Source organism: Oncorhynchus gorbuscha, linkage group LG04 (genome assembly GCF_021184085.1).
Source record: "Oncorhynchus gorbuscha isolate QuinsamMale2020 ecotype Even-year linkage group LG04, OgorEven_v1.0, whole genome shotgun sequence".
Taxonomy (NCBI): Eukaryota; Metazoa; Chordata; class Actinopteri; order Salmoniformes; family Salmonidae; genus Oncorhynchus; species Oncorhynchus gorbuscha.
In genome coordinates, this window is record NC_060176.1 from 48,895,692 (window position 1) to 48,916,966 (window position 21,275).

A 21,275-nucleotide genomic window follows, 5' to 3' on the forward strand; every position below is an offset into this window, starting at 1 on the left:
ATAGCCTCTATAATGACAGATGAGCAATGCTCTGGTGACTAAACACTCCTCCAGCCAGGAGTCACAACCACGAGATCAAGTACTGCATCCCAAATGACACCCTATGCCCTATAAATACACTGAACAAAATTATAAAATCAACATTCAATGATTTCAGTTGAGTTACAGTTCAAATAAAGAAATCAATGGATTTCACATGACTTGGCAGGGGCGCGGGCCTGGGAGGGCATTTGTTCCGGCCAGAGGAGTGTTCAGTTATTGCTCATCTGTCATTATAGAGGCTGGATGTCTGGCTGGATAGATAGGCTAGTGCGCGATCACCTGCGGGATCGTCTGATTTCTTTTGATTTTCCCATGATGTCAAGCAAAGAGGCACTGAGTTTGAATGTAGGCCTTGAAATACATCCACAGGTACACCTCCAATTGACTCAAATGATGTCAATTAGCCTATCAGAAGCTTCTAAAGCCATGACATAATTTTCTGGAATTTCCCAAGCTGTTTAAAGGCACAGTCAACTTAGTGTATGTAAACTTCTGATCCACTGGAATTGTGATACAGTGATTTATACATGAAATAATCTGTCTGTAAACAACTGTTGGAAAAATTACTTGTGTCATGCACAAAGAGGCGAATCCGGGATGCTGGCCTTCTAGGCAGAGTTGCAAAGAAAAAGCCATATCTCAGACAGGCCAATAAAAAGAAAAGATTAAGATGGGCAAAAGAACACAGACACTGGACAGAGGAACTCTGCCTAGAAGGCCAGTATCCCGGATTCGCTTCTTCACTGTTGACGTTGAGACTGGTGTTTTGCGGGTACTATTTAATGCAGCTGCAAGTTGAGGACTTGTGAGGCTGTCTACGCAATCTATAGAGTCCCTTGTAAATGCCTTGCAGGTCAGGTCAGGGGTGGAGATAAAATATACAGTACCAGACACTTCTTTGGTTACTACAGGATTCCATGTGTTATTTCATAGTTTTGATGTCTTCACTATTATTCTACAATGTAGAACCTAGTCAAAAAAACAAAGAAAAACCCTTGAATGAGTAGGTGTGTCCAAACTTGTGACCGGTCCTGTATGTCATGTTCAGTTAGCTCGCCTAGCTCCTCCTCTCCCAGGCAGCACAGCACTGTGTGTGTTGCAGTCAGCCAATCAGGACGGGACGTTTTTCGACCCACCACATATCATTAAAAATGACAGCAATGACGGCAGAGAGAGCGTGAAGGGTCAGGCTGCAGGAGGGCCTGCTGCCGAGGCATGACTGGGTTCAGTCGGTTCTGTTCACACACGCGTTCAAACAATATCCCCTTTCCAATGCTTTGTCAATACACACTTCATGGAGGAACACAGAGCAAATGTGTTCAATAGTATTCCATATTAACCATACAGTAGAAACATTGTGTTTGTTGCCTGCCACCTTGTTGTGTATTTTCTGGTAAAGTAATGGAGCTGTATTTCAACAGACTGTACTGTAGTATACATCTGATGTTGTGAACTCTGGTTTAAATGATAATAATACGTTTATTTTATATAGCGCCTTTCGTACAGAACTGGCTTAAAATAAAGATTTCTGGGAGCTGGTCGTTCATCGGCGATGGCCTTTACAGATAGATGATGATGCATTTGCAGTTCAATAAAGGCGTAGGCTTTAGTGAAGGTGATAAGTACTGTATCTGTAATGGAACAAAAACATTCACTGAGGAACAGGATGTCTCATATGAGATAAAGAAATGCAACAGAAACAGCAAACACCTCACTGGAGAACAAGAAAATGCCTTCAAAACACTGATGATGAATAGCTTAAGTCCACAGAAGGGGAGATCTCGTTCCACTTTTCTCTCGCTCCATTTTGCCCATCTCTGAACACTTCTATTTCTCTCCACTTTGCCTCCCTTTCCACATCTCTGCATCATCTTATTCCTACCTGGCCCCAATGGAAACAACATTCAGTGGTGTTACTATACCCATACAGTTCATGTGTTCACTTCCCAGCTCACGTGGGGATAACCAGCATATGATTGCTGTTTTGCCTTCTCCTGGCCTGTGGGGGTCAGTTGGTTTGCATGGTTAGCAAGGTGGCAACCCAGCCTTTCTTCCCATCCCTTCCCCTCCCCACACTGGAATGTGCTGCCACTGATAAGATGGTGTTCAGAGCAGCAGATACCTGCCACCAGATTCCAGCCCAATCATGTAATCCAATTGTGGCGATATAGAGGCTGAGGCCAAACTCCTAAAAACCACCAAGCATGCAAATCAGCACTCAGGCAAAGCCCCAGCCCAGAACCATATCTTTACTCAGATAAAGAAGCTTGGGTTACTATGGGAACAAAAGCATCTTCTACACCCATGACTTTAGGTTAGGGAAACAACACAATTACTGTTTGATTTTTTTTTACAACACGTTTTCTCACTCTCGCTCTTCCTATCTGTCTTGTTTTCACCCCTCCCATCTATTTCCTCTGAAGGGCTTATAGGGCTGCAGTGTTTGAACAGAAAAAAACATTGTGCATTCTGCTGCACTGAACAATGGCTTGTGTTCTTGACCTACGGGCCCCAAATTACACATTAGCTCACTTCCTCTTTGTCTGCCATGGATTCCTGACATGTATCTACTTACAAAACAAATGAACAACCAGACAGATTCAGCCAGACAGGCAGATTCTTGCAGTGCCTGTAGCAGAACAAACAACCGAACCACTGTGTAGGGTAGGTAGGCCTCTGCCTGTAGGATAGCAGAACCAGTGTGTAGTGTAGGCCTCTGTCTGTAGGATAGCAGAACCACTGTGTAGGGTAGGTAGGCCTCTGCCTGTAGGATAGCAGAACCACTGTGTAGGGTAGGTAGGCCTCTGCCTGTAGGATAGCAGAACCATTGTGTAGTGTAGGTCTCTGTCTGTAGGATAGCAGAACCAGTGTGTAGTGTAGGCCTCTGTCTGTAGGATAGCAGAACCAGTGTGTAGTGTAGGCCTCTGTCTGTAGGATAGCAGAACCAGTGTGTAGTGTATAGGATAGCAGAACCAGTGTGTAGTCTATAGGATAGCAGAACCCTTGTGTGGGGTAGGCCTCTGTCTATAGCAGTGGTTCCCAAACCCTTTATAGTTCTGTACCCCTTCAAACATACAACCTTCAGCTGCGTACTTCCTCTAGCACCAGGGTCAGTGCAATCTCAAATGTTGTTTTTTTGCCATCATTGTCTACTTGCCACAAACAACCGCTATACGATACATTTATTAAACATAAGAATGAGTGTGTTTTTGTCACAACCCGGCTCGTAGGAAGTGACAAAGAGCTCTTATAGGACCAGGGCACAAATAATAATAATCAATAATGTTGCTCTTTATTTAACCATCTTACATATAAAACCTTATTTGTTCATCGAAAATTGTGAATAACTCACCACAGGTTAATGAGAAAGGTGTGCTTGAAAGGGTGCACACATCTCTGCGATGTTTGGTTGTACTGGAGAGAGTCTCAGTCTTAAATACTTTTCCACGCACAGTATGTGCCTGCATTTAGTTTTCATGCTAGTGGGGGTCGAGAATCCACTCTCAGATAGGTACGTGGTTGCAAAGGGCATCAGTGTCTTAACAGCGCGATTTGCCAAGGCAGGATACTCTGAGCGCAGCCCAATCCAGAAATCTGGCAGTGGCTTCGGATTAAATTCAATTTTCACAGAACCGCTTGTTGCAATTTTGATGAGGCTCTCTTGTTCAGATATCAGTAAGTGGGCTCGAGGCAGGGCATGAAAGGGATAACGAATCCAGTTGTTTGTGTTATCCATTTTGGGAAAGTAGCAGCGTAATTGCACACCTAACTCACTCAGGTGCTTCGCTGTATCACATTTGACATTGTCTGTAAGATTGAGTTCATTTGCACACAAAAAATCATACAATGATGGAAAGACCTGTGTGTTGTCCTTGTTAATGCAGACAGAGAAGAGCTCTAACTTCTTAATCATAGCCTCAATTTGTCCCACACAGTGAATATAGTTGTGGAGAGTCCCTGTAATCCTAGATTCAGATCATTCAGGCAGGAAAAGAACATCACCCAGATAGGCCAGTCATGTAAGAAACTCATCATCATGCAAGCGGTCAGACAAGTGAAAATTATGGTCAGTAAAGAAAACTTTAAGCTTGTCTCTCAATTAAAAATAACTTGTCAATAGTTTGCCCCTTGATAACCAGCACACTCATGTATATTGTAAAAGCATTACATGGTCGCTGCCTATATCATTGCATAGTGCAGAAAATACATGAGAGTTCAGGGTCCTTGCTTTAACAAAGTTAACCATATTCCAAAACGTCTTTCAAGCTGTCAGGCATTCCCTTGGCAAGAGCCTCTCTGTGGATGCTGCAGTGTTTCCAAGTGGCGTTGGGAGCAACTGCTTGCATGCGCGTTACCACTCCACTATGTCTCCCTGTCATGGCTTTTGCACCATCAGTACAGATAACAACATGAGCAGCAGCTACGTTTGGCTACATACGGACCGTTAGTGGAATTCCCGAGAGAGTGACGGTTAATATGATTGGATGTTAATTATTTGACTAGGCTACCTGTATTTGACATTGTGTTGTTATTTCACTGAACACAAGATGGTTTCATTTTATTTTTGCCAGTTAACGAGGCTACTCAGGTGAGATAAAAACTCAGCCAAATGTATAGTAGCCCTCTTGGAAAATATTAAATGGACTGTTTGAAAAATATCTATATATATTATATATAATATATTTTTTTTTTTACATTTTCAAACAGTCCATTTAATATATATATATTAGGAAAGGGAGAAAATCACAGCACAGGCATAGTCCTACCCTACACTACACTACGCAGTGGTTCTGCTATCCTATAGACCAGGTATATATATATATGGGAATACCTGGTCTATAGGATAGTATAACCACTGCATAGTGTAGTGTAGGGTAGGACTATGCCTGTGCTGTGATTTTCTCTCTTTCCTATGGTTAAACACTAGTAACCACCCACTGACTAACAACTACTACAAAATGTAGCTATCGGTACAAATGGAAACAAATTACTCTACCAAAAGAACATATCTCAGATGTCTGTATGTTTGTCAAGTCAATTACCTGTACAGATAAATGTATTTCAGTGAAGCAGCCTGGCTAAATGTGTTGACAATTGTCAGCTCAGGCGACTGCATTCCCACCATGGTAGTCACAGCAGAGCCCCCCGTCCATTACTCGCCTGCCTGTTTCTCAGTTTAGCATCACTCATCGCCTATGAAGGCTGAGCTGCTGTGCCATGCCATTCTTTCTATTTATGGCGCGGGTGGATCTGGCTGTGAGTACACATGACGACGGCCACCGTTCTGTCACTCACTGTCACTCTGTAATCCCCCCTCCCCACACATACACAGCCCCTGCTCCGAGTGGCACCACTGTACCATGGTGGCGTGCGTCACCCGGCTGAAACATTCTACCACACACAGAACCACTCATATCACACAACCCCTGCTCTGAGTGGCACCACTGTACCATGGTGGCGTCACCCGGCTAGAACACCCTATTACACACACACAGACACACACCCCTCCCTACCTCCCTCCCTCCTCCTCCACCATACATTCCTCCCTTCCTGAGTGTAGTCTGCCTGTCAGTGTCTGCAGCCTCTGTTTCCTGCCCCTTTTCCTCCCCTAGTATTATTGTGCAAATTGAAATGCTGGGAAGAGGGGGAGTCTAGTCATTCAGACGGATGCAGATCGGAGCTCCCTTTCTCTCGCTCTCTTTCTCTCTCCTCTCTTTCTCCTCTCTCCTCAGTCTTTTTTGGCAAGCGGGAAGGGAAATATGATTATCCAGCAGGGGAATTGTTTCATCAACACCTGGAGCAGATAATGAAAATAGGAGGATTTATGCACTGTGCTGTGTGAGGCTATGCACTGGGATGGTTTCTCTCTCTGCTGCCAGGCAGAAGGATTCTCTCTGCTGTCTGCCAGACAGGAGTTAATTAACCAGTAGCCTGGAAGACTACAGGCCGCCACTATAGTTACTTAACTAATCGTAAAATTAACAGAAAATGACGGTCGATGTTCTGGTGAGAGGCAAAAGAATAGCCACCAATTCCTTTGAACAATTCCTCGATCGTCTGTTTTATCCTTTAACAAACAACTACAGCAGTGATAGTTTCACCAACACATAGAGAGCAGTTGGGTAAGAAGCTAAAGGAGATACCAAATGCAAATCTTAGGGCTGGGAATTGACAGGGACCTCATGATACGATATTATCACGATACTGAGATGTTGATATGATTCTTTTTGTACTGAGATTCGATAGTGTGATTTTATTGCGATTCGATGTTCCAAATATATTGCTCACTATATGTCTGCTGCAGAGGGACAGCAGAGAGTCATGAGAAAACGAGCTTTGATCAGTCATGGAAATAAAAGTGTTGAAAACATGTCTATTTCAAAAGAAGAAGGAGAAATACCAGAGTGTTGGCACAGGTACAGCCAACTAGTTCCAGCTAGCGTTAACAACCTTGCAAGAATCGGTAGTTGGAGACGTAGAATCTATGTGATATCGTCAAAAAGAATATTGTGATAATCTAATGTATCAATTTTTCTCCCATCCCTAGCAAGCAGTGGCTGTGGGGGAGCGTTACAGCACCTTTGTAAAGTATTCAGACCCCTTGAAGTTTTCCACATCTTGTTACCTTATATCTCGAAATTGAGCTCAGGTGCATCCTGTTTCCATTGATCATGCTTGAGCTGTTTCTACAACTTGATTGGAGTTCACCTGGGGTAAATTCAATTGATTGGACATGATTTGGAAAGGCACACACGTGTCCATATAAGGTCCCACAATGCATGTTAGAGCAAACACCAAGCCATGAGGTCGAAGGAGTTGTCTGTAGAGGTAGGATTGTGACAGGATTGTGTCGAGGCACAGATCTGGGGAAGGGTATCAAAACATTTCTGCAGCAGTGAAGGTTCCAAAGAACACAGTGGCCTTCATCATTCTTAAATGGAAAACATTTAGGAGAAACTCCCCAAATACAGGTGTGCCAAGCTTGTAGCGTCATACCAAGAAGACTTGAGGCTGTAATTGCTGCCAAAGGTGTTTCAACAAAGCACTAAGGGTCTGAATACTTATGTAAATGTGATATTTAAGTTTGCATAAATGTAAAAAAATCTGTTTTTGCTCTGTCATTATGGGGTATTGTGTGTAGCTTGATGAGGAGGGAAAAACAATTTAATCCATTTTAGAATAAGGCTGCAACATAAAAAATGTAGGAAAAGTCAAGGGGTCTGAATACTTTCCAAATGCACTGTATATATTATTATTAATACTTTTTTATGCACTTTGAGATCATTCTTGTATAACGAAAAGCACTTTACAAATATAATAAATTATTCTACCTTTCTCTCACCACCATCTGTTTTCATCTATATTGACTTGATCATTTGCCTCACGCTGTATAGGTGTGTGTGCCAGTTTAATTGTTGTCTCATTCCACACTGTGAGTAAAGAGAGAGAGTGTGTGTGTGTGTGTGTGTGTGTGTGTGTGTGTGTGTGTGTGTGTGTGTGTGTGTGTGTGTGTGTGTGTGTGTGTGTGTGTGTGTGTGTGTGTGTGTGTGTGTGTGTGTGTGTGTGCGTGTGCGCGCGTGCGTGCGTGCGTGCGTGTGTGTGTGTGTCCTTGTTTTAGAAAATGTGTCAAAGTGCTCTCCCTGAAAGGAGTGAACAACCCCGAATCAAGTAAGATGAGTACATAGATTACATAGAAAAAAATGGTTCTTTGGCTGTCCCAATAGGAGAACCTTTTTGATTCCAGGTAGAACCCTTTTTAGTTTTGGGTAAAACCCTTTTGGGTTCCATGTAGAACCCTCTCTGGAAAGGGTTCTACATGGAAACCTATGGAAACCTCGTTCAACTTGGAACCAAAACAGTTCTACCTGGAAACAAAAGGGTTCTACCTGGAACCAACGAGGGTTATCCTATGGGGACAGCTGAAGAACCATTTTAGGTGTATATAACCCCCATAATGCAGAAGTCAGGAGAGAGACCACTGATTCTAGACCCAATACTATGGCACATCTGTCAACCTGAGTCATAAGTGTTGGATCTCTTTCTCACTATTCCTGCCAAACTGGTTGCAGAAGTCCAGCATAATGTACTAACTACATCTCACATGTCTATATCTTCACACAAAATATTGTGTAAGACAGAAAATATAACAAACCCTTGCCTACTGTTCCTACAGACGCAGCCAGTTTAACATGGACTTCAGAGACACTAAAGATGAAGAAAACCAAGGAACTGCTTTATTTATATGCATAGTCTATATCTATATATATACACACACGGAGTGGAACAAGCGCTTTGCTTCCACATGAGAAAATAAATCAGCTCAGCATTGGCTAACTAGCCATAAAAAGACTGATAAAGAATGAGGGGTAAAAGTAGAAATCTAAATGAGACAGATTCCCCAGCGTTGCGTGACCAGCTCTTATCTAAGCTCTATGAACTTGGCCAGGCACTGCTTATTATTCTGCTGGAAAACAACATAAGTCCAAGTCCAAGTTTGGATTTCTTCTCACACAAAAGCTCATATTTGACAGACAGACAGCTCTGTCTGTCTCCGCTGACGAGGCCTTCTGAGATATGATCGGCGGCTGAAGCACCTCATTGACTTCTGAATTCCACATTTAAAGAGTGCAAAGCCTTTAAAAAGCAATGAATGCCGTTGAAAATAGCCGGTGGCATCATTACGAGTCAGAAGCAATTATTCTAGTGTCAAAATTGACTACAAAGTGTAAATAGGAACATCGTGGTCACAAAGTCACTCGTCTCAAATGGAGTTGGGAACATCCGTGCATCACAACGGGCAAATTAAGTTTGGGCTTTCATTTGACGATGTCCATTTGCCCACAAACATGGGATGAACAGCTGCCGTGATCGTTTTTCATTCAATAGCATAGACAGTGAGACAGACCTGCGCAGCAGTAACGACCTTGTTTACATAAGACATGTTGCGTAGTTAGATGTAAAATTGCCCAACTAAAACGACAAAATAACAGATTTCTTACAATCTTACAATCGTTTTGAATAAGTGAAAAAGGCTTCGGTGTCTACAGTGTCTGATGGGGGGGCAAACTTCATTAACTAAACGCAGAATCAGTCCGGAGTCATATCTCTAAGACTGAAATCTCTTTCTCTAATGAGCAACAGAAAAACACATGCCAATCGGTGTGTTCAGTGGCTGTTTAACAAGGAAGGCAGAGAGAAGATGATCCATGGAGGGAGGCCAATGGAGGCAGCAGCAATGGCAAGCAGCAGCCACCTCAATATCTTATTTCAGGCTGGGAATAGAGATCTGCAGCAATTATTGTTAGTATCACTCCAACCAGAAAGCCTATTCCCCTCAGAGCTAATGCTCCTATCTCACATTCGTAGGAGGGAGCATGTCGACAACTGTTACGCTAATTGCCTTCACAGCTAGAGTAATTTATAAAGAAAACATGCTCCGAGACCCTCTATAGAGATATAGCCAGTCATGGCATCTCTCAAAATAAACGCTCAAACCCTGAAATCATGAGAAAGCTAACGGAAAGTAGGGATGGACACGGTTATTCAAATATTCTAATATACGAACACACGTTAGCATTCAAATTTTGAAAATCCTATTCCTATTTTAACAATTAAATAACATTATCAATGTGACATTGCTACACACAAGGATATTCCATGACATTTAAAATTCTTAATGTAATAAAACAACAAACTTTTAAATGTAGTTTTTTTTAAATGTGCGCCTACACCAAAAAGGGTTCTTCTATGGGGACAGCCGAAGAACACTTTTTTTCTAAGAGTGTAGGTAACCACAGGTTGTTTTCACCACAGGCGTGCGGAGACGCGACGTTCTATCTAATACTGACTGGGACTATCCTTAGTTCACTCAAAGGCGTGCATAATTAGGTAATAGCATAGGATGGTGGTGATTATTATGTCAATACTTATTTGTTGAGAGTATAAAGTTAATGTTTAGTTGATCTGCATGATGATGCAGGTATTGTTCCAATGGTAAATAAAATGTAAAATTGCCTTTTTACTTACTACTTTATTCTGAAAGGGGGGGGGGGGTTGTAAATGCGCTACTCGGCAAAGCCAGCCAATAGACCTTAGTACATGATGGGCCCAAGTGCCCAGAAAAGTACTTGTATAGACCTCCTCAGACAGACAAGTTTTAAAAAAGGGATCCACTTGAGAGATGTTGATGTAACTATATGAGAGTATGAACCAGCAAGCCATTCACTGTCTGTTCAACTGCTCTCTCTCTGTCAATGAGGGGACGAGGCCAAAAGGAAAACACACATGATTTAAAGAGCCACTTAGTGTTCCCTCTACTTATGTTTCATTCTTTTTATTGTAAAATCTTTCACATGCCTCCTTGCCAGCCAGTAATCTAGCATTTTCTGCAGCCAAATGCCAAATTATGTAAACCATTATGCAAAAATAATGTTGCTTTATTGGCAAATGGGGAGACCTTATCTCCAAATAACGTATTATTTAACCTTGTTTTATTCAACATTGTTTCATTGATTATGAGTGAATGAGCACAGAGGGAAGCAGAGCCTGGTCAGACTCAGGAAATCCCATAAATAAAAGCAGCAAGCAGCAAGCAGCAAGCAGCCAGCGAATTAACAGGCAATTTTAACCAGTCAAAGGTCTAATCCTTCTCAGGCTTCAAGACAACATCTTAATCACTTGATAATTACATCCTGTCACTCACCACACAAAGTAGATCAAGAGAGAGAAAGGAAGGCGCAAGAAACAACAACTCAGCAGCACACAACACATCTAGCTATTACACTGGCAGAGGCAGCAGCAATACCTCTCATAGGGAAACAACAACTCAGCAGCACACAACACATCTAGCTATTACACTGGCAGAGGCAGCAGCAATACCTCTCATAGGGAAACAACAACTCAGCAGCACACAACACATCTAGCTATTACACTGGCAGAGGCAGCAGCAATACCTCTCATAGGGAAACAACAACTCAGCAGCACACAACACATCTAGCTATTACACTGGCAGAGGCAGCAGCAATACCTCTCATAGGGAAACAACAACTCAGCAGCACACAACACATCTAGCTATTACACTGGCAGAGGCAGCAGCAATACCTCTCATAGGGAAACAACAACTCAGCAGCACACAACACATCTAGCTATTACACTGGCAGAGGCAGCAGCAATACCTCTCATAGGGAAACAACAACTCAGCAGCACACAACACATCTAGCTATTACACTGGCAGAGGCAGCAGCAATATCTCTCATCAGGGAAACAACAACTCAGCAGCACACAACACATCTAGCTATTACACTGGCAGAGGCAGCAGCAATACCTCTCATAGGGAAACAACAACTCAGCAGCACACAACACATCTAGCTATTACACCGGCAGAGGCAGCAGCAATACCTCTCATAGGGAAACAACAACTCAGCAGCACACAACACATCTAGCTATTACACTGGCAGAGGCAGCAGCAATACCTCTCATAGGGAAACAACAACTCAGCAGCACACAACACATCTAGCTATTACACTGGCAGAGGCAGCAGCAATACCTCTCATAGGGAAACAACAACTCAGCAGCACACAACACATCTAGCTATTACACTGGCAGAGGCAGCAGCAATACCTCTCATAGGGAAACAACAACTCAGCAGCACACAACACATCTAGCTATTACACTGGCAGAGGCAGGCAGCAATACCTCTCATAGGGAAACAACAACTCAGCAGCACACAACACATCTAGCTATTACACTGGCAGAGGCAGCAGCAATACCTCTTATAGGGAAACAACAACTCAGCAGCACACAACACATCTAGCTATTACACTGGCAGAGGCAGCAGCAATACCTCTCATAGGGAAACAACAACTCAGCAGCACACAACACATCTAGCTATTACACTGGCAGAGGCAGCAGCAATACCTCTCATAGGGAAACAACAACTCAGCAGCACACAACACATCTAGCTATTACACTGGCAGAGGCAGCAGCAATACCTCTCATAGGGAAACAACAACTCAGCAGCACACAACACATCTAGCTATTACACTGGCAGAGGCAGCAGCAATACCTCTCATAGGGAAACAACAACTCAGCAGCACACAACAGACATCTAGCTATTACACTGGCAGAGGCAGCAGCAATACCTCTCATAGGGAAACAACAACTCAGCAGCACACAACACATCTAGCTATTACACTGGCAGAGGCAGCAGCAATACCTCTTATAGGGAAACAACAACTCAGCAGCACACAACACATCTAGCTATTACACTGGCAGAGGCAGCAGCAATACCTCTCATAGGGAAACAACAACTCAGCAGCACACAACACATCTAGCTATTACACTGGCAGAGGCAGCAGCAATACCTCTCATAGGGAAACAACAACTCAGCAGCACACAACACATCTAGCTATTACACTGGCAGAGGCAGCAGCAATACCTCTCATAGGGAAACAACAACTCAGCAGCACACAACACATCTAGCTATTACACTGGCAGAGGCAGCAGCAATACCTCTCATAGGGAAACAACAACTCAGCAGCACACAACACATCTAGCTATTACACTGGCAGAGGCAGCAGCAATACCTCTCTATTACACTGGCAAACAACAACTCAGCAGCACACAACACATCTAGCTATTACACTGGCAGAGGCAGCAGCAATACCTCTCATAGGGAAACAACAACTCAGCAGCACACAACACATCTAGCTATTACACTGGCAGAGGCAGCAGCAATACCTCTCATAGGGAAACAACAACTCAGCAGCACACAACACATCTAGCTATTACACTGGCAGAGGCAGCAGCAATACCTCTCATAGGGAAACAACAACTCAGCAGCACACAACACATCTAGCTATTACACTGGCAGAGGCAGCAGCAATACCTCTCATAGGGAAACAACAACTCAGCAGCACACAACACATCTAGCTATTACACTGGCAGAGGCAGCAGCAATACCTCTCATTAGGGAAACAACAACTCAGCAGCACACAACACATCTAGCTATTACACTGGCAGAGGCAGCAGCAATACCTCTCATAGGGAAACAACAACTCAGCAGCACACAACACATCTAGCTATTACACTGGCAGAGGCAGCAGCAATACCTCTCATAGGGAAACAACAACTCAGCAGCACACAACACATCTAGCTATTACACTGGCAGAGGCAGCAGCAATACCTCTCATAGGGAAACAACAACTCAGCAGCACAACACATCTAGCTATTACACTGGCAGAGGCAGCAGCAATACCTCTCATAGGGAAACAACAACTCAGCAGCACAACACATCTAGCTATTACACTGGCAGAGGCAGCAGCAATACCTCTCATAGGGAAACAACAACTCAGCAGCACACAACACATCTAGCTATTACACTGGCAGAGGCAGCAGCAATACCTCTCATAGGGAAACAACAACTCAGCAGCACACAACACATCTAGCTATTACACCGGCAGAGGCAGCAGCAATACCTCTCATAGGGAAACAACAACTCAGCAGCACACAACACATCTAGCTATTACACCGGCAGAGGCAGCAGCAATACCTCTCATAGGGAAACAACAACTCAGCAGCACACAACACATCTAGCTATTACACTGGCAGAGGCAGCAGCAATACCTCTCATAGGGAAACAACAACTCAGCAGCACACAACACATCTAGCTATTACACTGGCAGAGGCAGCAGCAATACCTCTCATAGGGAAACAACAACTCAGCAGCACACAACACATCTAGCTATTACACTGGCAGAGGCAGCAGCAATACCTCTCATAGGGAAACAACAACTCAGCAGCACACAACACATCTAGCTATTACACTGGCAGAGGCAGCAGCAATACCTCTCATAGGGAAACAACAACTCAGCAGCACACAACACATCTAGCTATTACACTGGCAGAGGCAGCAGCAATACCTCTCATAGGGAAACAACAACTCAGCAGCACACAACACATCTAGCTATTACACTGGCAGAGGCAGCAGCAATACCTCTCATAGGGAAACAACAACTCAGCAGCACACAACACATCTAGCTATTACACTGGCAGAGGCAGCAGCAATACCTCTCATAGGGAAACAACAACTCAGCAGCACACAACACATCTAGCTATTACACTGGCAGAGGCAGCAGCAATACCTCTCATAGGGAAACAACAACTCAGCAGCACACAACACATCTAGCTATTACACTGGCAGAGGCAGCAGCAATACCTCTCATAGGGAAACAACAACTCAGCAGCACACAACACATCTAGCTATTACACTGGCAGAGGCAGCAGCAATACCTCTCATAGGGAAACAACAACTCAGCAGCACACAACACATCTAGATATTACACTGGCAGAGGCAGCAGCAATACCTCTCATAGGGAAACAACAACTCAGCAGCACACAACACATCTAGCTATTACACTGGCAGAGGCAGCAGCAATACCTCTCATAGGGAAACAACAACTCAGCAGCACACAACACATCTAGCTATTACACTGGCAGAGGCAGCAGCAATACCTGTCATAGGGAAACAACAACTCAGCAGCACACAACACATCTAGCTATTACACTGGCAGAGGCAGCAGTAATATCTCTCATAGGGAAACAACAATCAAATTAAAAAGGAATCAAAAGCAGCACATAACACATCTCAAATCAAATCAAATGTTATCTGTCACCTGCTTCATAAACAACAGGTGTAGACTAACAGTGACATCAAATTTATTTGTCACATACATGTGTTGAGCAGCTGTTATTTTGTGTGTAGCGAAATGCTTACTTACGGGCCCTTCTCAACAAAGAGACAAAGAAAGAGATATAATAGAAAAATAATAACAAAATAAATAAATACACAATGAGTAACGATAACTTGGTACTGCTTGCCATGACAATTTTTAGGGCCTTCCTAGGTCCTGGATGGCAGGGAGCTCAGCCCCAGTGATGTACTGGGACGTACACACTACCCTCTGTAGCGCCTTGTAGTCAGATGCCAAGCAGTGGCCATACCAAGTGGTGATGCAGCCAGTCACGATGCTCTCAATGGTGCAGCTTTAGAACTTTTTGAGAATCTGAGGGCCCATGCCGTTGTCGTGTCTTCTTCAAGACAGTGTTGGTGTGTGTGGACCATGATCATTCCTTAGTGATGTGGACACAGAGGAACTTGAAGCTCTTGACCCGCTCCACTACAGCTCCGTCGATGTGGATGTGGGTATGCTCGGCCCTTTGTTTCCTGTAGTCCACGATCAGCTCCTTTGTCTTGCTGACGGTGGAGACGTTGTTGTCCTGGCACCACGCTGCCAAGTCACTGACCTCCTCTTTATAGGCAGTTATTGTCGTTGTTGATCAGGCCAACCACCGTCGTGTTGTCAACAAACTTAATAACGGTGTTGGAGTCGTGTGCTGCCATGCAGTTGTGGGTGAACAGGGAGTACAAGAGGGGACTAAGCACGCACCCCCGAGGGCCCCCTGTGTTGAGGGTCACTGTGGCAGATGAATTGTTGCCTACCCTAACCACCTGGGAGCAGCCCGTCTGGAAGTCCAGGATCCAGTTGCAGAGGGAGGTGTTCAATCCCAGTGTCCGGAGCTTAGTGATGAGCTTGGAGGGCATTATAGTGTTGAACGCTGCGCTATGGTGTTTCCTCTTGTCCAGGTAGGAGAGGGCAGTGTGGAGTGAAATAGAGATGGCATCATCTGTGGATCTGTTGGGGTGGTATGCGAATTGGAGTGGGTCCAGGGTGTCTGGGATGATGGTGTTGATGTGAGCCATGACCAGCCTTTCAAAGCATTTCATGGCTATAGACGTGTGAGTGTCATTTAGACAGGCTACCTTGGCGTTCTTGGGCACAGGGACTATGGTGGTCTGCTTGAAACATCTAGGCATTACAGACTCGGGTCAGGGAGAGGTTGAAAATGTCAGTGAAGACACTTGTCAGCTGGTCAGCGCATCTACTAGTGATACCCACAGCAGCCAAGCTATTCATTTATTCTCATAACAGACAATGACGGTTCAGCAGGGGGACCATAAGGGGTGCATATGACATCCCCACAAACCCTCTGGAGAGAACATTCCCTTCCTATGGTGGGGATAATATGTCTATATATATTGGACACACAGCCTCAGCAGCATAGCCAAAAGGATGCTCTCTCTCCACTTTCTCGCCACCAGCGAGCATGACAGTTTGGGAGAGATGGGTCCCAGGGACACCCCATGGGCCTTATTAAGCCTTTCTTCACGGGACGTGTCAGGCTCGGAATGTTGCACTACAGCCATCACACTGAAAGAGCAACGAAAACACTGAGCGGTATTGCAACATGAAGACCATAAAGAAACAGGTTAACAGGCCTCTGGAACAAGAGACCAAATACTATAGGTGTTGCTGTATGGCTTGTAGTTCAACACACTGTTGAGTTGTTCTAACAACAGCTTTTTAGCAACATCCCAACTAGTATAGATATCGTAATCTATTATACTGTTGATGTACAGCGTTCGGTTTATTCCTCCAACACACTGCTGAAATGTTACATATGCAGCTTCTATTACAACAGCTATAACAGAAAACAGTAGGCTACTGGCTTGATATGTTTGTTTATGACAAGTAATATACTATCTTAAAGGATATAATGTAAGACAGTGTAATAAGCCCCCCCCCCACACACACACACACATTCCAAATGAATGTAGTTCTGATGGTTAGGGGGGGGGGTTATTATACATATAAATTATAAAGTTCATGCCTAAACAGATGAACATAAGAATCAACTCTGTGGATTAGCGAGGGGGATTTGCCACTCTCGTCTCAACGTCACACAAAGAGAGGGGAAAAATCACACATCTCATTTCTATTATGGAAGGTGGATAATTGCAACATTTTCTTATCAATGCTGTTAGTTCATTACCCACGGGGGGGGGGCTTTTGAGGGGCTTAAGCAATATTGTATAATTGTCTTAATAGGCATGTGAGAGAAAGCTTTGCCAAACCCACACTGAGTGGTTCTATTCTACATACCTCATCTTGCATTTCCAATCACTCTAGCATAGCCCCCCCCCCCCCATGACAAAGCAGGCAGGTTTTGTTTGTACAGTTGATTTACACAGGTAAGCGGCTCTCCGGATGAAATGGGGACTCCAAACAAATAAACAAACCATAATCAAATGTGGCCAATGCGGTGGATTGGTTTCTGACATAATAAAATGGGCTACGGGAGCAGAACAAGCTGCGGTATACACACAGCATAAGCCACCATAAGAGCAGCGGGCATCTTTATCCTATCGAATCCAAAGCTGCTATATGAACCACTACTGAGACATGTTTCATGTGAACGCAATACGTTCCAACGGCTACACTGGATAGTCAGTGCCACATAGAGAAAGCAGCAGAAACTCACCAGGCACGTTTGCATAAACACTGTGTACAGTAATGTGGAGCAGCATGGGTTCAATGAACCCTGGGAAAATGTGAGATTGATCTCAATTTACTGTGAAAGTTCCCACTTTAATCAGATCCAGGCTCTGTGGTCCGTCATGAACAGGGCATTGGCCATCAGTGAATAATGCGAGGTTAAGAAAACACTCTTTCAACTATACTGCACTGTGCTTATTAGAGCATGATGCAATAGGCCAGAATGTTATTTAATAGCTAATGGTGCTGTGCCAGTTGGATAATTGATAAGCAATTAGTGCTGCAGTCATGCTAGGTGATAGGCTTCTCCCTGTATCAAGAAGTATCAGTAGCACATTGAATAGTCTCTGCTGCTGATACAAATCATAAACAGAACATAGAGTGGCTGCACCTCAACTGGAGCTGTATTTAGTGTTAGGGGAACAGCTGGTCGTATTATAAACAATGTTGACATCATTCCTGCTTAGCCCTATCACATATGTAGGCTTTCCAGATGTGAGTATAACCCACACGTAGCTCTATGCAAACTACCACTGCATTCAACCCATTATCATGCAAATATGACAACTATCCATTTGATGGAATTAATTAAATGAATTGGAATGAATTGATGAAAGCTGCATCATGCCTGATTCGCTGTCTGGTCGAGTACAGCATTCATTCACGTGTAGATGTCACTGAAGGACGAGACCCTGTTGACAGCCTATCCACTGCTCTCCTGGTGAGATCCTATTTGAGAAGCACTTTGCTCAGACTTCCCAGAGGCCTTTCAGAGTCAGAACCTGTCAGACTGCCATAAGCAGCGAGCACCAGAGGCACGCACACAAATATCACATCTGAGCTCATAATACACCCATGCACTCACGCACCAAGCACACACACACACACACACACACACACACACACACACACACACACACACACACACACACACACACACACACACACACACACACACACACACACACACACACACACACACACACACACACACACACACACATAATACACACACACACACACACACACACCAGGCCTCTCCCCATCACCCTCTCCTACATACGCACACTTCCATGTACCCTCTGCACCCTCCTCTTAGACACTATCTTCTTTCACACTGAACCCCGGTAAGTGGCACTGAAGGCCTAAGTTAATGGAAGAGCAATGTAATTACTGGGACCCTGACAGGTTAACCTTGTTAACAGATGAGAGGTGACAAATTGATGACAAGCTCCCAGTGAGTAAACACTGTTGGCCATTTATGTCCACAAAAAAGAAAAGATGATATCAGGGAGAATACGTATGCACTCAAATCTAGTAATAAGCCAATAGGTCAAGCTACGTAATGCAGTCCTGTAACATGCACGTGGTTTGGTCCCTGTGGAGAACAAGCAGAAATTACAACACACTGTGTTGCTTACATCATCACACTCAACTGAGTAAAGTAGTAGCAGATGTCTATGGGTTTAGTTCCTCTGACCTTTGCAGCCACAGCCAGCCACTAACATGTAGGCTAAAGGAATTATTGCAGATACTAAGTAGGCCTCACGTAATTATTAATTACCAATACAAAAAAAGGTATTAATTACCAATGACTAATACAAAATGTAAACTTTTTTAGACAACTCTAGAGCTTGGACAGATGTTTCATGTTACTACAATAGATCATAATGAGATCTAAGGATAGCGATTACTAATCCGCAATCTCATTTGTAGACTTCACCTGAGGTTCAATCACCATCAAAGCTACTAGAAACAGATGATCAATGACAAGTTGGACCATCCAATGAATACATGCACTCTCCACATGCGTATAGATGCATGAAATGATGTAAATTGTGTATCTAATGAATCTAAAGGGTCTGCAGACCCTTGTTGAGTACAGGAGCGATATAAAAAGAAAAGCCATAACAACAAGAACAAGAAAAAGATCTACAAGTCATTCCACTCATCAACACTGCAGAGAAAACAGCACCTGTTTATTTGCTGTCAAACAACCCGTTATGTGACAGCATTTCATGAATAGCAACTCATTAGTCACGCTGAAGACGTATGCAAATACGGAGGTGTTCGACATGTGTAATTATAAGCCTTACCTCCAGACAGTCCAGGCTGACGAAACTGGCAATGGCAAATTCATCAATGATATCCTCTTCTTGAGAACTGGATTCTCGTCTCTTTCGACGAGGGGGGCGCGAGGTTCTGGCAGAGGGTGTTGAGTGTGGAGACTTTTTACCATTCTGGGAGACGAGATCCCTCCCAGGACTTTGCTCCCTATCTGAACAAGACGAAGGTTTCGGACTGCGGGCATCCTTGCCCAATGCCTCCCGTCTCCGTACCCTCTCACGTTTGGAACGGGATCTCCGGCTCTGCTTCAATTTTCCATCCATTTTAGAAATGTTGCAATGACAAAATCACTATAAATCACCTAACGTAAAGCGGATTCCCTGTGCGGCCAACCGAAATGATAAACTATAGTGTTATCACTAGTAGATACGGAGGTATAAATAATACCTCTATAAGTAATCCGATTCACGGAATGACCTTGAATATAAACCTCCCGAATACAATAAACAAATGTTCAAATATTCCATGCGGGCGAGGAAGAAGCGATGCAAATCCTCACGTATTTTAAGCGATTAGATACTGTAACGTCGACGCGTTCTTCACATAAGCAGGTGCAAAACAGCGAAATAGTTACAATTTATGCACTCCACTTCCTTTGCAACTTTGTTGCATTGGAATAACACAATGTTAATAGCTGAATACCGCAGACAGCGCAGAGAAATCATGTCGCTGCCCGTTGTTTTCCACCACCCAATCCATGATCCGCTGTCAAAAAAAAAGAGTCTAGATAATATCGGTCAAAATGCGTATTAGGTGCTTATCAATAATGGATAAGATAATAGGCTACATAAGTTGATAATCCTCTCTGTAGGCTATTAGCGTGTTTCAACGGTTAACCATATTCATCTGACAAGTTCCACCGTTGGGCTAAACCTTTGCGCGATAAAATCCACGAGGGCAGGGATCTCCAAATCTCTCGCTACTTATGCGCAATATTTTCCAAATGATCATCCGTTTAGCGACTTCAGCATACAACAATCCACTGTATATGATCAAACCCCATAAGGCAAAGGCATCAGCTATTCCAGGCCCGTGTAAGTTATTAAACATCAATCCACTGCTGAATTCCGTCCTTGGTTGCTCAGTTGCTCGTGGCTCATCGTATTTTTCCCTTTCGCATATATGCAAAGCTTTGATAAGTGTCCTTAAAGCGACAGGGGGTGATTCAAATCTACTCTCCCCTCTTTTCCCTACATCTGAAATTAGTGTGCAATAAAAGCCTCAGAGAGCCGAGATAACTGACGTAGGCTACTTCCGCCAGCTCTGCAAATTACCCAAAGGAAGTGAGCTAGTTTATATATAGCCTAGGCCTACTTTTAAATTCCGCACAGTAACTTTGTGATGAGGCATAGGCTACAATATTCGCATTCCTTTTGTGTAATTTGTCTGGCTACAAATACGTCTGTCGCAGCCTACGGGTCCATGTAGTCGCCCCCACTCTGACGTCCTACTGTTAGCGAATAGAAATGCCCCACTGCCCAGGCTACTGGTGAGCGGTCTGTCAGCAGTTTGACAGTTGCCAAATGCGTATCAGTCAGGCTTCCCGAAAAAGTATACTACCGATATGCCAATCTCTACAGTATAGCCAACACCTTTAGGCTAAAACACTTTTTAAACTATAATGCGCGATTTGACTTGAGTGGGCAGAGGATATGCTTCTTTAATCATTGTAGCCTATTTATCTATTTGGGTAGGCTACTTGCCACATTGAAT

At 43.8% G+C, this 21,275-nt stretch overlaps 1 protein-coding gene across 2 annotated transcripts in view; it reads right to left on the minus strand.

The window, feature by feature from the left end:
• The window catches only part of LOC124034188 (fibrosin-1-like protein), a 437,533-nt gene extending 416,571 nt beyond the window's left edge, over positions 1–20,962 (minus strand). The window contains exon 1 of one of the 2 annotated variants that reach the window (XM_046347042.1): positions 19,532–20,962. In XM_046347042.1, the coding sequence (XP_046202998.1) occupies positions 19,532–19,825 (294 nt within the window). In that variant the 5' untranslated portion in view covers positions 19,826–20,962. The remainder of the gene's footprint in view (positions 1–19,531) is intronic. The other variant, XM_046347043.1, reaches the window with a different exon arrangement.
• Between the last annotated feature and the right edge of the window lie 313 nt (positions 20,963–21,275).